General features: G+C 41.9%; 2 protein-coding genes across 3 annotated transcripts; one reads left to right on the top strand and one right to left on the bottom strand.

The window, feature by feature from the left end:
• Window positions 1-888: 888 nt before the first annotated feature.
• On the top strand, window positions 889-8,111 carry nkpd1 (NTPase, KAP family P-loop domain containing 1). The gene is made up of 6 exons (XM_037490684.2): window positions 889-1,259; window positions 1,749-1,989; window positions 2,403-2,519; window positions 3,584-3,912; window positions 5,193-6,638; window positions 7,154-8,111. The coding sequence occupies exons 2-6, from the start codon at window positions 1,971-1,973 to the stop codon at window positions 7,406-7,408; spliced, it is 2,166 nt and encodes a 721-aa protein (XP_037346581.2). The 5' UTR covers window positions 889-1,259; window positions 1,749-1,970; the 3' UTR covers window positions 7,409-8,111.
• Window positions 8,112-8,237: 126 nt separating this feature from the next.
• On the bottom strand, window positions 8,238-14,669 carry LOC119229887 (LIM and senescent cell antigen-like-containing domain protein 1). 2 transcript variants are annotated; one of them, XM_037490695.2, is made up of 11 exons: window positions 14,497-14,669; window positions 13,405-13,561; window positions 13,180-13,246; window positions 12,165-12,285; window positions 11,902-12,051; window positions 11,642-11,792; window positions 10,833-10,925; window positions 10,110-10,158; window positions 9,951-10,026; window positions 9,550-9,719; window positions 8,238-9,052 (listed from the first exon to the last, which is right to left on the bottom strand). In XM_037490695.2, exons 1-10 carry the CDS (start codon window positions 14,523-14,525, stop codon window positions 9,581-9,583), a joined length of 1,032 nt encoding a protein of 343 aa, XP_037346592.1. In that variant the 5' UTR covers window positions 14,526-14,669; the 3' UTR covers window positions 8,238-9,052; window positions 9,550-9,580. The 2 variants fall into 2 exon arrangements, with proteins under 2 accessions (XP_037346592.1, XP_037346600.1); XM_037490703.2 differs by lacking the exon at window positions 9,550-9,719 and having other exon boundaries at window positions 14,497-14,666.
• Window positions 14,670-15,958: the final 1,289 nt, after the last annotated feature.

The raw sequence follows: 15,958 nt of genomic DNA on the forward strand, positions 1-15,958 counted from the left end.
AGCAGGCAGAGCATTTTAAATCTTAAAAGTCCACTAACTAAACATAATTTCAAACATTTCCTACGTGTGAGATTGTATGTGTTGACAGCAGTGATATTCAGGTGTGTTTATGTTGTCACACAGCAGAAATGGTTACAGTAATTATGTAATTCATTGTGTCATAAGATCTTAGCCCACGTTGACACACAAAATGCTGCTGTGGTGGTGTACCATTACACTGAAAACTTTAGTCTGCTGTTCAAATGGAACAAGTAAAAAAGCCAGGTCAATCTTTAATAACACAAGTTTAAAAAAAGCATTTAAAATCAAATATGCCTGCATCTTTTAGTGAATGATTATGTTCATGTACGTAACTGTGCACAGAGTCATACGTCAACATCTGCGTACAAAAGCCAGCTCCTTTTCCACATTTAACTAACCTGTGTTTGTCGCTTAAAATATACACCATGGGAATGTACACGTTAACAAAAAGCCACCGTGGCATGATTCACTTCAATGTCTATTTGTAGTAGCAGCTTGTGAAGGACTTGAAAGGTAAACTGCGACACCAGATGGTAAAAGTACGCCAATGCATGTAAATATGCCAAATTTAATTAGGGTTCACGTTTGTTTTTCAAAGCTTGACTAACCAGTTATGTCATAACTTATCTTACCCCGGGGCAGAACAGGCTGTGGTGCTGCTGCCCTGGCATCATAGCTGCTATGCACGTCAGCTCAGGCCAGCAAGAGCAGTGCAGCCATTCAAAACCTCAGGGGCTCCAAACATTGATGATTCATGCGGAGCCACGGCTGCAGCATGAAAAGCACTCATTTGTTCCATTTTCCATGGCTGGCAAAAGTTGGACGGTGAATGCTAGAAGCTATGGCAAGAATGGGAATTTTTCTACCTCGTTATGCTTTCAGGAACAACCCACCTTCCTCCGCTTCCATGAATAGAGAAAAGATTGGGAGCAGCGGGAGAAGTATGGTGCAACAGATGTGAAAGGGTGAATGGAAACAAACCTCTGCTCCATCTCTCAGAAATAAATTTCATTTTGCATGTGACGTCAGTTCCTGGAGAGTGTCCATCAGACGTGGCTTCTGGATGTCAGGTGCATGGTTTCCCTCTATTGTCGGTGTTGTAAAGTTTTATGACATTGAATTCATTGGGGTATAAGGTTCACTAATCCTTGGCTCCACGCTTCTGTTTCCTGGACATGTTCGAAGTGGCGGTTTAAAGATGAGCGAAAATAAAAAAGGTTTGAACTGATATCAACCAGGTAAGCTTGTTTTCCCAGTAGCATCGTTTTAACTTACAAGGTGTCGTGTTTCTTTGTAGGCGTCGAGCACACAGCTCCAAGCGTTGCGATAACATTGTATTCTTTTGTGCACACTGATCAAAGTCCATCAGAGTCAAACACAAACCTTTTCAGGACCTAATGTCTGTCCATAACTTCGTTTTGCTCCGTTAAGACCGTATAAGATCTATAAGGCCATCAAACCATTTGTGGAGGAAAGATCATAAAGAGGAAATATGTTGCCGGCAGGGAAAGGCATTAGGTTATGCGAGGTAATCATTGACACAGCAAAACTGTTGACATTTCCCTGCACATAAAAAAAGAACAGCCAGCGCTCAGGGAAAGTACATGCATTAAATTCTTGTCATCACCAGAAAAAAGAAACGCAGGTTGTGAGTTTGTGTTTTTTCGCCTCGTATTCACTCTCATTGACATTCCGACAAAATGTGACGTTTTCCCATTTAACTGCAGAGTACACGTACTAACACATCTCTCAAGTAATACAATGTGTACACTGGGAGAGTCCAAGTCAGTGGGATTTTGCCTCGGCGCTCCCCTCACTGGTGACTGGAAGCACCCTTTGTCGGACGGACCCGAAGCCACGCTCACCAACTCAGCTCCCCTGCCGTTTCTCTATATCCGCAGGTCAAAGGGATTTTATGTTGAAGCTGCACACCCCACCTCACAGTAGACATGACGAAGGCAAACAAGGGTGAGGAATTGCAACACAGCTTTCTCCCCCTCCTACTCAGAGGGGCTCTGTTCTCACTTTTAGTGTGTGTGTCTTACTTTTAGTTTAACTTTAAGTAAATATGATAATGAACTGAGTGTAAATGCTTGTAATATCTGAATTAAGGATGTGCGCATTGGGGCTACAGACTTTGTCCGTCTGAATGAAATATTATTCATGTAATAATTATTTTATATTATTGGATTATTATGTATTATATTGGCATTAATAATGCAGGATCCTTTACTCCCTCTCACTGTGGGGATCCAGTTCTCAGTTAAGTATGGGCCATTATGTGAAAAGGATTGTCAAATAATCTTTAAAATGTAGTGCATTTGCTCAGAGAGGTGCCGGATTTATCCATGCCATTTCTAATATTCTTAATCTCCCTACAGATGATATTTATGCATATGCGCTGTCTAAGACTCTGACAGAAGTTTCATCGCCTGCTACTGTAGGACTCTACTCCTCATGTCAGAATCGAATTTGCAGGATCCTCGGACAAATGGCAGGTACGTACAAAGACACCGCCCCCCAGCATCTCATGACCTCGGTCTGCTGCATGGCTCTAGCTTTAAATCTACTTAAAGCCCAGGCACGTTTACCTCTTCTTAAAGTTTGTTACAATAGTCACTGTGAGAATGGCTGTGTGAAACAATGGTTGACTGTAGAAGCTGCCAATGCAAATACCTACTTCCGACCTGATTTGATGAGGTGGATGCTGTATCCTTCAAGTAAACAGCCCACAACTTATATATCCAGCCCCCCAACACATATATGCAATATGGGACATACAACGAGGTCCTTTCTAATCCACGTTGCCTTAAAAATACAGTGTTTGCGAGGCAGCGCATACAACTGTGCCCAAACAATCCACCTTGGCCTTGTTCACCTTAACAAATATGTAGTACATTTATTAATAAAAGAAAATAAATCACACTTTAGGAGGCTTTGGAATTCCACAAATGAGCACACTAAATAGTTAGCTGGCATTGAAAATATGTGAAGATTCAAACCATGAACACTCCGGTTGTATGAACAAGTGACATTGAAAACCAAAATGGAGCAGAATCCAATAGCGATGTACCAGAGTACTGTACAGTTGTTTGATTTTTTTGTGTTTTGTTTTACCTTGGCAGATCATATTGAACTAGTTTAACAGCTTGGTGTTCACGAGTGGCGTTCCAAACTACCAAAGGAAGGCTATGAAGTGGTGCACTGGAGCAAGACATTTGAATTATTTTTCTCTTCTTGCTTTGAACAATTGAATAAATATCCATTATTGCAGAAAATATTTGATTATTTCTCCTTAATCAGGTTTAGCGCCACAGCATTTCATCATCATTTTAGTCAAAATGACCCACTAAATGCATTCAATATTCAAAAGAAAGACATCACCTCTCCATGTCCAAGCTAACGACCCAACACAGTACTGGTCAAAGGTTCGGACGCATTTTCTCCTTCCAATCCATGAGAAAGTGTGTCCTCATCTTGACTGGCACTGTATGTGTGGCCGGTCTTGATTTCTCCCCACATGTGGTCTACCTCAACCTGCCGATGTTTTCTGTCTCCTCAGTGTACATGAAGCAAGAAGCGTTGAATATTGAGTGGAAATATAAGGGACGTTACAAGCCGCGCTCAGTTGCACCTTCGCTTGGGGGCCTTGTAGCGCTCATTGGTCGAATGCTCTTCTACCGGCCCATTTGGACAAAGGAGAACCAGCAGCACCACAACATCAGGTTCATCGATGTGCATTTTAGTGCCTGGCATTTTGCAGGCAGTGACCTGCTTTGGGCTGGGCTAGCCATGCGGCTGTTTCAGGCCATGCAGGTGAACTTTGGGAAATTACAGATCGTCCTCTACCGTGTGGTTCAACATGACGAAGAGGAGGAAGTCAAGAAGAAGGTTTGTGAGCGTCTACAGGCGTGTGGCTTTACTCAGCTGCAGGGCATGAAACTGAATAGTATTTTAATTGTTCTCAAAGCAGACTGATGAGAGCCAGGTGTATTTCTACAAAGTCACATGACAGTCTCATTTCATTACTGGAACAGGTGCTCAGGTCACCAAAGAAGATATGCAGAGAGGAGAAAAAGTGCAATAAAACATAAGTAAAAGTAAGCCATTTGACCAAAGTAACGAAGTAAGTCAGTTGAAACGCATTTGTTTCACAGGCAAAGCGACTTGAAAGGTCGGTAAAAAGAAATCTACACGTGTGTGATGATTACGTAGGAGAAAACTAATAACACAATTAGGCTGCAAAGGGTAATGCGGTATGTCTGCACTAGCTCTTCTATCCAAAGCAACAACAGCATGTTTTCTTTGCACCCGGAGTACACAGCTGATAACTTCCGAGACAATTACTCAAAACGAGCACGACCATAAGAGACACCGCGGCGGGTAGTCACAAATAACGGCAGGATAAAACGTGACAAAGGCGGACAAAACAACAAATAGTGGCTGCGGCCACAATCACAAATGACCCACTTACGCAAACAAAGACGAACACAGTGGAGAAAGAGTGCGTTGTTGGAAGCGACTTACGTACCGGGCCTCCGCAACCTGCGCCATGGCCTGTCCGCGTGTCCTCTATGTCCCGCTGCGCTCCTCGGTGTTTCCAAACATTTGGAGCTGTAAAAGCACTGTGCGGTCCGTTTTTTTGTTTTATTTTTTTTTAAGATAGAGAGCGATGATTGTTGACTCGGCAGAAAGTCGTTAAACACCTGAGTGCAGGTGAACATAACCACAGGATAATTCACTAGCTTCCGGCACCCAGAATGCACCTGCTCCAGCAAAAGGGTGGGTGGATTTGTTTCCTTTTTACCCTTTTTATTTATTTTAATTTTTTTTCTCCTACTCAAGTCCCACTGATATAGCATTGTAATAAAAATGTATAATATTAAGTCAAATATAACTTAACTAAATACATATTTAAGCACAAGCACACTGTAATTAGTTCCATCCACCCTTTGGGATATGTAGTGGAGAAAGGGAAAATGCATCTGGTGATGGCTGAAGATGAAAAGGGTTCAACAAGTTAAGTCAATTAATGTTGAGTGGATCACATATGGGTCACATATCACTCTAAACATTTGGGGTTGCGATGAGCATGCGGAGTGGGGAAAACACAGACGACCGACCAGTGAAATCTAATATTCCTCCGTTTCATTTTATTCTTTTAAATTCAGACAATCGAGGACAGCCCAAGACATTGGAAGTCCAAAAAGTTTTGCTGCTGCCCTCTGTGGTTCCTCTGCCTGGTCATCCTTGTGGTAGTAACCATCATCCTGGCAGTCCTGTCGACTTTCGGCCTTCCCGAGCTGAAACCAGGGGCGGCTCTGAATGGAACAACCACCCAGGTGGGTGTGATTGAGGGCCTGGCCATCGCCGCCATAGGAGTCCCTGCAGCAAGCGCGTTGAGGTTCGCCTTCCTGATGGTCAAGAACCTCATCTTGAACCCGGATCTGAAGATCAGGAAGGGAATGGACAACGAACGCATCAGCAACCAGCTGGGCTTCATGGACGAGGTGAGGAAGGAGATGTGGTTCCTCTCCCAATTCATCCGGTTCATGGAGGTGTTTGAGCGGAGACGGATCCGTGTGGTGCTGAAGGTCACCAACCTGGACCGCTGCTCCCCCAAGAAAATAGTCGCTGTTCTGGATGCCATCAACATTCTGCTCTCCGACGAGGAGAGTCCTTACATTTCCATCCTCGCCGTCGACCCAGATGTCCTCGTGCAGAAGGTGAACTTTGCGGACGGCTGCTTCAGCAAAGAAGACCGAGCGTACGCCATGTTGAGCCGCATCGTGACGCTGGCGTTCACTGTCCCACCACTGTGCGACGACTCAAAGCGCACTCTATTCCACAGCCTCACTAGCATGTCGAAAGAACCAGAGAGCTTAATCACAAGCAAAGGTAAACGTGGAACTGGGAGCCTCAAACATACACGTTGCTGTGTGGAGATTGCATTTGACCCTGAAGAGTCCTATGAACTGATGGACAGGGACGCAGCTGCGCCGGATGCAAACGAGGAGGAAGTGGAGGAGTCGGTCAGGAGCGTCCTGACCAGCGGCAAGAGGAATCTGAACGAGTACATGGTCGAGGATGCCATGTCCATGAGGAGGGAGATCAACTCCATCCGAATGACTGTGATCATTATGAAGGCCTTGAAGAAGGAGCTTCCGCCAGCAGACCACATCGCAGCGTGGGTGGTCCTGGCCAATCAGTGGCCCTGCCGCCTCAGCTGGATCATCCAGTGTGTGGAAGACGCTCAGCAGAGAGCAGCCATTGACCTTAACGACGAGGTCGACGCGGCTGATCCAAAGACTTTGTGGGAAGTCTTCAGTGAGTCCAGGGCTGAGCTGTATGTGATGAGTGCACAGATTGAGGACCTCCTCGAGCAAGACGGAGACCCTGAGATGTTTGAAAGATTTCTCAAGATGGATTTCCGATTCACGGTACAGGACTTGAAAACCTTTGAAGAGGCGACGGTGAACCTGGACCGCTCGATTAGGACACAGCTGGCTCAGCTCAGAGGGACCGCCAGGCTGAAAGATTCTGGCTGGATGAGGAACCTCGCTCCTCTACCAATCACAACTATCATCAATATGGATAAAGAGGATGTGTGCAAAGAGGTAAGGAACTTCATTGTATGCACATCGCAAGCCATTTCAGCGCCTTTCGCGCTGGTTATAGGGGTCGGGGGGATTTCTAAGCCAATCGTCACTCCCAGGTTCATTTTTCGCTTCAACTATTTTGGCTTCTGAGTGGCTAACGGAGCGTGGGTTTTTTATTGGATCAGACGATCCAAAAAGTGGTTGCACCATGCGAATCGGCCAACCAGAGAAAAAATGAAAAATCCAGATTTTCATTCACTTTGTTTGTTATATATATACTGATATTGCCACATTCCAACACGCAGAAGCCTTTATCCTGGCAGAAAATTGTCCAGATAGACAAAGTATTTCCAGAGTTATTGCACTTTTTATAATAGATATGCAATTTTGGAGCAGAGGCCAAAAAACTGCCTCAGAGTGGAAGATGCAGTTTCCTTTCATTTCCTCATCCGTTCCTGTTAATCTCTTCTGCATATTGTGGCCGGTTCTGTTCCTCAGTGTTGATAATGTTTACATTTTCTTCTCATTTTCAGTTGGCAAGAATGGAATTTGCCAGTAAGTACATTGATGTTGTGAGAAGCAAAGACCTCAACGGCCTGGCCCTGATCTTTGGGGATGCAGATGACCTTAAAGACATCCTAGGTATGACCTTAGGTGAATGGGCTACTTTTAGACTGCACTTCCTGGGTCTACCATCACATCTCCGACCCCAACATAAGAAAATGGCAGTGACACCATTACATTCTCAGAACCAGCGGTCGAGATTTCATCTCCATGCTCCCAGTTAGCACTCGTCTACTGCAGAGATAAATGTTTTAATCAAATGCAGCCATTATTTACATTACAAAAAAAAAAAAAAAACCTGCCCTTTTTTGCTATGACAAGTCAGACTGTCTGCTGAGAGAAACACAATAGGATCCCAGTGATAAAAAGCTGTGCAAGATGTTATTCAAACAAAACATAAGAAATACTTTGCTTTTTAAATCCTGGTCATAGGTTGCACAACTGTTAAATATTTTGTGCAAATCCAGCTTGTGGAGATTCCTATGATGTGTATTTGGTGTCTGAGGGATTGAAATTCACTGTGATGTGTTAGGGAGTACTACCTGTATTGATATAGCGGAAAATATTGTACTCTATTTCATGCAATAAAATAACCATTTTGACTAATGCAAAACATGCAAGTGTGCCACAAGAAAATTGAGCTATTATTGTGTATCACAACTCATTTTTTCTAAATACTTTTGGAAGTTTACAAACCGCGGAGCAATATGCTGACTCATTAATGATATTCTTACATCAAAGGGTTTGCGTGTTAAATGATCAGCTGAAAGTTCATTTCATCGTTATTCCTTTGAACTATTTCCCCCATAGTTGCAAACATTACTTTTGCCTGAAAATATGAGGCTGACAATCCCAGGGCATTTACTGTAGAGGCAATAACATTCCACTGACATCAGACAGTAACATACAGTAAGCATATTTTGTTTATATTAGCACCATCAGATTCATTTTCTCAAACTCACTGCTGGTGCATCCTCAGTCATGGAGTAATTATCCAAATACAATGTTTAACTGTTGATTCATGGCTGATAGAAAAGTGACAGGAGGCACAAGTTCATTGCAGGTTTATATTTATTATTCATAACCAGTGGTTTACTTAATGCCTATAGGGTTGTATAAGGGTTTGTGGCCCAAAGTTCTTCTTGAAACTTTGTTTTATGTTAGAAAGAATATAGCAATATCCTAAAAAGCACAAGTGGTTACTTTGCAATTATTCATACTGGAGGTATGAGCTCAAAAGGGGAAACTGTTGTAACTCAGCTTTCAGTTTATACTTTGTCTGATCGAGGTGCATATAGTGAGGTACAGCTATAATAACGGTAAGTCTCATTTTAATCATCATTTGCCTTTTAAGACACATTGTTCTTATAATATATATAAAAGGCACACGTGTTATTCAATATGATGTCAAACAAAAAAACGTCATATTCAAGAACATTTTGGACAACAGTTGGTTATCAAGCTCATGGGTAAAGTTATAACGAACTGGGACACATCCTCTCTTCTAGGATAAAAACATCTCCGGCCAATTTAGGAATGTTAAAAAAAAAAAGAATAGAAAAAAATTACATTTGTATCTATGTTGTATCTATCTGCTAACCGGCCCATTTGTGACAGCGCCACAGTGACATAGATTTTTATTTGAAATGGATCCCAGATTTAAATGACCAACATTGAGGTACAATTCTTGTGTTGTTATCAAGCAGTCCACAGACACGGGAACACTTACGGGGGAGTGTGGCAGTGAAGCCGCTCACTTGTGTCCCAAAGACTCAGCCAGCTTCTTCAGCCTCTTCTTGAGCTCCAGAGGAAACCTTTCATAGCACTTTTTACAAACAGGCTTCATGTCAAACTCAACAAACTTGTTCCTGTAAAAACAGAAGCAAAGACAAATATCAGAAACAAATCCAATTCCATTAAGGTTTCGGATTTCCCTCCTACCTGCATTTGTCTAAATAGCCAAAATGTGCCCAAAGTCACAACCTCCTAACTTTGAATTGTGCTAGTTCATACTTTTTAGGAACAAATGTGTAAACCACTAACTTTACAAAATATGCAGTTATGTTTTAGACTGTTAAATGACCAAAACAAGAAAGGGTATAGACTTCCTTTTGGACTTCTATTTTCAGACATTTAATAGACCTAACATTTAATCCACAGATCGAGGGAAATAATTTGTTAGGTGAAGTCCTATTATTAGCATTAATTAATTGCAAATCAAGTTTCATATAAATGTAGATTTCCTCAAAAAATAATCACAGGGTGCCAGTTATACCTCACAAATTAAAGAAAAACAACGACATCATGCAGAACTGTCAAACAAGGAAACCCCACAGAAAAAGAGGAAGGCAGAGATAGCACCAACCAGCCGTGTTGTGGTGTGTTTAGATTAATAACTACAGGCTGACGGCAGGTTTTTTCTTGCGCTCTTTGGCATCACGCTCGCGTCGAGTCAGGCGACGTTTCAGCTCCTCTGGCATGCGCTCAAAGCAGTGCTTGCACACCGGCCTCAGGTCGATTTCAACAAACTTATCTCTGAGTGACCGCAGAAGTGATGTGAAGCATGTAAGTGGAGCACATGGAGGGAAAGGGGAAAAAAGAGCCAAAGAGGGAAGAGTTGTAGCAGGAAAGTGAAATACCCAGAGACAAAGTTTTAATACTTCTTGTAGCAAAGTACATTCAGTTTAGTTGAAAGGAAATGTCAGTATCATACAGGGTTAGTTAGTAAAAAGAAGAAAAAAAAATCTTTTGAGCAACATGACTTACTTGAGAGTGAGTTTTGTGTTGCAGGTGGAGCATGAGAAACAACTGACACACCAGGCCTTGTTGAGAGCAGACACCACTAAGATAAAAAGGGGAAGCATGAACATTCAACTGTTGCATGTTCAAGCAACATTTTATGTAAATTACATTCAAACTACTCACCATCCCCTTCAATCACACGGTTGCAGTGATAGCACACATCGCCAAAGAGCTTAAAAACAAAAAGGAGATTGGATTTTTTTAAATTCATTTTTAAAAGCAATCACTGCTATGGAAGCATAAAAGATGGGTTAGAAAGTCAAAATTATGACTCAAGATATGCGCGTGCCCCTTCTTTGTTTGGTAGATTGACTTTCCAAACCCTATTGGGACTTTATGTCAAAAGTGACCAGCAACAAATCCAGCGATCTGGTTTAATTGGAGACTTTTGTTACTCGTTAAGGCGTTGGCCACACTGGTTCCATAGAGAGAGAACTATCTTCAGGATAAGTTTGATTTATCTCGGACTCAGAAATACCGAAGATAATTTAGACTCCGCTAAAAGCGGACCACTGTACGTCAGACATCCCGGTCCCTCGATGTTGGTTATGAGGTGTGAAGTGAGTGGGTGCAAGTGTCCGTAAGAACGTTTACAGATATTCACAGATTCAGACTTCTCGGTTCAATAGCTCATCAGCGAGACGTTGTTAAAACACGAACGACGCCTCTCTGTGACCGTAGTGACGTCAACAACCAGCTGCACGGAGCTTGCGCATGCGCATATCTCATTATTAGTCATTATTTTGACTTTCTAACCCTTCTATTTTTTTGAGGTGGAAATGGGCTTCCATACACTGCAGATATTCTGTGCTTCCAATTGTTTTACCTGGCTGTTCTTTTGCTTACCTGGTTATAATGAGTCTCACAGTAGGCCAACCCTTTCCTCTCATAATGCCGATGACCGAGGAAAGGCTTCTCACACTTTGCACAAACAAAATGCTGTCGACAAAAATAAATGTTGTTGAGGGAGATGGGGGAAACTCCTAATGTATGCATGTGAAATTGACTAGAGGAGCAGTTGCCAATTTGGCATGAATAAAACATGAGCATCATATGAATATGTTTACTTAGTTAGAAATTATTCCAAAAGTTATGGACTTGACCTGTGGAGAGTTATTACTGGTGTTTTTGTTTTTTCAAATGGAATTCAGCCCACCAGTGTGGTGTGCCAGTGTTTTTTAGAAAAACTCTACTTTCCGATGCCATTCATTCCTGTAAATAGCATTAGAATGACTACAAAACAATGTTGATAGTCTAGAGCATTTTGAAGAGTATAAAATTCAGCTGACAGCCAGATGAACATAAACGATATGATGCTTTCTGTCTTCAGGAGAAATAATCATTGTGCTCCTACTGCCTCAAATTAGCTAACTAGCAGTGTTTTGGTACTAAAGTTGTTTATTCTATGCAATAAATCATCCTGTACATAAGAAGCATTGGTAACTTATGGTGGAATTCATTAAATAGTTGTATCGTGCCTCACTGTAAAGGCATTACATACTTCTTACATATTAATGCCTACAAACAAGTTTGCAACTCCATGGAAAGATAATGTCCACATCATGTGACCGGTATAGTTACTTATTCTAAATTAGCTTTACTGCGTATATATTTTGTGTCTAGTGCATCAAAAATAGTCTCCTTCTTTGACAAACCTCCACATGCCACTGCTTGCCCATGGCATTGACAACGCGTCCCTCGATGGGTCTCCGACAGGCCCCACAGATTGGTACACCCATCTTATCATGGCAGGGCAAACAGAAGAGCTCCCCCTTCAGCTCCCTGGCCTCAGCAGTCAGTTCCTTCCTGTGGGCATTAAAACACATTGAAGATCATTTTTGGCGATGGCTTGAATATGTTCTCATGTCTGTACTGCGTCCTGTGCGTAACAGTGGGATGGAGAGAGGAGACTGACCCGCAGTTGCTGCAGTTGAAGTGGTCCGGGTGATAGGGGTCATTCTTAAAAATCAGGGGATGCTCTTCAATGATGGCATGGCACTTCTGGCAGACGTACTTGCCCAGGCCACGAGCTTTCTCGCGGTTATGACAAGGGCGACACAGGTGCCTATTTGTTAGAACACAAATGGGAGAGCGTCAGCGGCTTGATGTGTGTGTAACCACCTGTTTTACGGGCTGTCACAGGGTCACCTTATTAAGACTCTAAGACGGGAAACTTACCTGCCAGCATTTTTGACAAAGCCCACATCCGCCAGCACAGCCTGGCAAATGTCACAGCAGAAGCAGTCGGGGTGCCAACTATTGTTCATGGCCTTAATGACACGACCAATGATAAACTCTCCTGAGGGAAATCCATAAGTGAGAGATCAGTTTGAGGAAAGTCTAAGTCTATGTCCCTATTTGTTGTGACGAGATACGTTATATAATACACAAAATATATATTCATATATCATGGTTCCTAATAAGCAGAACGCTATAGAGTGGTGTTACTTCAATCCACTATAGTGCCCCATATAGTGCTCAAAGTGGCAGTTTATTTACATTTTAATTGTATCTATTTAATTTTATTTAATCAGAGCATGTCTACTCCCTGACTGTGCCCAGTGAGATACATTAAGCTTATGAAGCACTAAAATGCATCTTGGGTGATCAAAACAAGTGGGATGGTCTAAATAAAAAAAGGTAAACAAAAGCATGAATACACTTAAAGATCAGGACACATGGGGATCCAATCCCTCAAACAAATATAGTTTGGCAATGCTTACATGCAAGTGTACCACAGATGTGGTGAAGGCCTGATGCTTTGGTATACACCACTTGCTATTGAGCATTGTTTATGAAAGGTTTGTCAGATAAAGCTGGCTGCATTAAACTGAAGCTTAATCAAGATGTTTTAATGTGCTTGTGTCATGGCAACCCTTCCTCTGTAGAAATATTCAAATTCTAAGAAGAATTGTGGGGCTGACGTGAATGATTCTGCATCAATGGAGTGACAGAACATTATCTGTTGTCGTTGCGTTTTGCGGTCATTGATTTTCACGCTTGTAAAAGTAAAATTGAAGGCCTAATCCCCCAAAATCATTTGAAGACTGCAAGAGGATTATAGTACCAGATGTCATTTCGATACAGACCTGGTTATGTACAATAAAAAATATTTTAATATCTACACAAGTGTAGTTCCCACAAATATCCGATCAAAACAGGCATAAAATGAATGAGGCTCTAAAACACTCACCACACTGGTGGCAGCAAGGGGCAAAGAGAATCTGGAAGTCGTGTTCACAATATTTTCTCCCTTCAAACTGTGGCAAAAAGAGGGTTGAGATTATTTCACTCAAGAGAAAGATTCAAAACATTCTCTTTATGAAAGAGTAAGGGCAAATCCACAGCCCACGTGCAGCACAAAGCTCATCAATGCATCAATTTGGGAAACGGTTCACGCCGTGTATCAGTGCACTACCTCATAAAAGAGTCCCTCTGGAAACTGTTGGAAACACTGGGCACACACAAAGCAGTGCTCATGGTACAGCTCGCCATTACTGTTGACAATCTTCTCGGTGGCTGCAAAGCCACTCTTGCAACGTTCACAGGCTGCACTGGCCAGGGCATTAGCAATGCTGTCGCATGAGACAAGAAAATACACATTAGTACATTACTTCCCCAGAGCCCCAGTGAAATGTTAGGCTGGCATTTGAGATGCAAGGCTGGACCAGTGTTTATAATGTTTCACATAACTGTGTTGTGATTGTTTCAGCAGCTGTTACCACGGAGAGAGGAAAATAATATGTGAATCAGTTTGGGAATCCACTAACACTGTTAGTCCCTCCCCAGCCATCTCCTAATTAGGTAAAGGAATAGAGGTGCTGAAACCTATCTGAATGACAATGTGCAGCCATTCCTCTGAAACACACACACACACTAATATTACCCAGACCAATCAATATACAGTTTAATGCAGTCCCACAGCCCAAAACTTTCTGGCAGCAAGTTAGGTCAGTAAAGTGCAAGGCCAAATGGTGACTGGAGCTGCATGTTAAACACGAATATTTAGCAATGAGTTGCAAAATATAATGGTGGTACGTTACAACAACCAAAAGTTATGTTGTTTAATGTTAACCCTTTCGTCTAGTAGTGGCATCCAACGCATTAGTTGCCATATTTAAATAACTGTAATAATGAATGAATGAATCAATGTCCATAAACCCTATGATTAGTGTTGAAGGCCAGTAAGCGCTAATCATTTTCATCATGTTGAAAATTAAAAAAACAACAGCTAACTAGCATAGTTAGCTTCGATCTTGGAAAGAAATCTAACCAATAAATAAATAAACTGATTTAAATAAAGATAGCTAACGTTAGGGCGTCGACTAACGTTAAATTATGAACTGATAATGCAATGTTTGCTCTTTAATGGTGTGTATCGATTGTATTGTAGCAATTAGCTTACTTTGAACCAACGCTAAGCTAACATGACGTTAGCTTTAGCTCGCTGGGTGGATGTGTGCTAATAACCAATGACGTAAGCTACGGAAGCTTATAAAAACAATCTTACCTGCCCGTCATTCCAGCAACCCCGAGCATCCCCTCTAAAGTTTCTAGAAATGTACCTAATTAACTGACGTGTATTTGTGGGCTAATTCCTTCCTCTGGGTTGCCCAAGTTTTCCGGGAGTAGCCGTGTCGTCCCCGCCCTGCGCCCCCGGGCCGTGCCTGGGTTGGCAGCGGCTTCAGGCCGCCCCCTCGGGAGGGGGAGGGGGGGGGGGTGAAGGTGGGGTCTCTGGAGGTTTACACCTGCTACACCAAACCGCCCTAAATAGATAAATAAATAAATGATCAGTATCATCATTGCTGAGTTACGGCCGTAATGGACAGTTCTTCAGCACTTAGTCCAAACTTGTCAACTATCCCTTAGAACATGTGATTAGTTGTGAGTGGAGCAGCACTCAACTTCTGTCTGGTACCAGATTTGGAGCTACCATCTGAACGTGGTCTCGGGTTTGCTGTTGTTGTCTGCTTGGACAGCACTCTGCTTGGAGGTAAGTGCTGTATAGATAACATTTGCTAGTATTGTATTTCAGCTATTCCCTTTCTCTATAATGATGCAATTACCTCTCAGGGAGGTTTGATGCTTGACATAACTCTTTCCCTTGGTTCGAAGATACGAGTTGACTCATAGTGGATCCTCATTAGAGTTGAATTTTATTTAAATCGTGTCATTATTAAATGAAATGTCTCTCAGTAAATACGTATTTTTTGTATATTAGACACAGGCTATTTTGCAGTGTGTGATTGCTCAAATGTTCTTTGAGGCCCATTGAAGACAAAGGAGAAGAGCTCTGCAGGAGCTGCAGGTTATGAATGGCTGCATTAAAGTTAAGGACAGAATCTTAGGGAAAACATAACACAATGTTTATGCGATTTTTGTCGGACAAAATTATACGGTGACAATATTTCAAACAACATTTCAAGGCTTTATACATTTGTCATTTTAACGAGGTGTCACTTGCACAATGAAACAATTTGAAAGCAAATGATTAAAAAGCGGGCCAACTCCACCTCATTAAGGTCTAATGTGGAGGTTTGAACACAATTTATTTTTAATTTATGTACTACACCTGAATAGTTTGTCACGGCTTTACTAAAAGTGTTCTAAGAGAGAGAAACATGCTTTGTTTGGCCAGCCCAAGGGTGATCCAATCAATCTATGAAGCACTACCATCAATTCAAAATTATAAAAATTGTCCAAGTCATCTTCAAGAAAAAACATTTTCTGTCTTGAAGATTGAAGTGTTTATTTAGTGTGTTTAGCCAATTGATTACAACTTTGCTGCTGTATTGACAGACATGGCTGATGTCAACAGATGTCAATTAGATTTTATCCATGTTTTAAAATACCTTGTTTTTTTAGAGTGTTTTGCGTTTGAGAGTCTTTTTTGCGACTACATTTCCCCACAACATGTGTTTAATAAATGTTAAGCCAGAATATATCTTGTCGTTTGTGCAAACCATTAGAGA

The sequence above is a fragment of the Pungitius pungitius genome, chromosome 4 (genome assembly GCF_949316345.1).
Source record: "Pungitius pungitius chromosome 4, fPunPun2.1, whole genome shotgun sequence".
NCBI classification, from domain to species: Eukaryota; Metazoa; Chordata; class Actinopteri; order Perciformes; family Gasterosteidae; genus Pungitius; species Pungitius pungitius.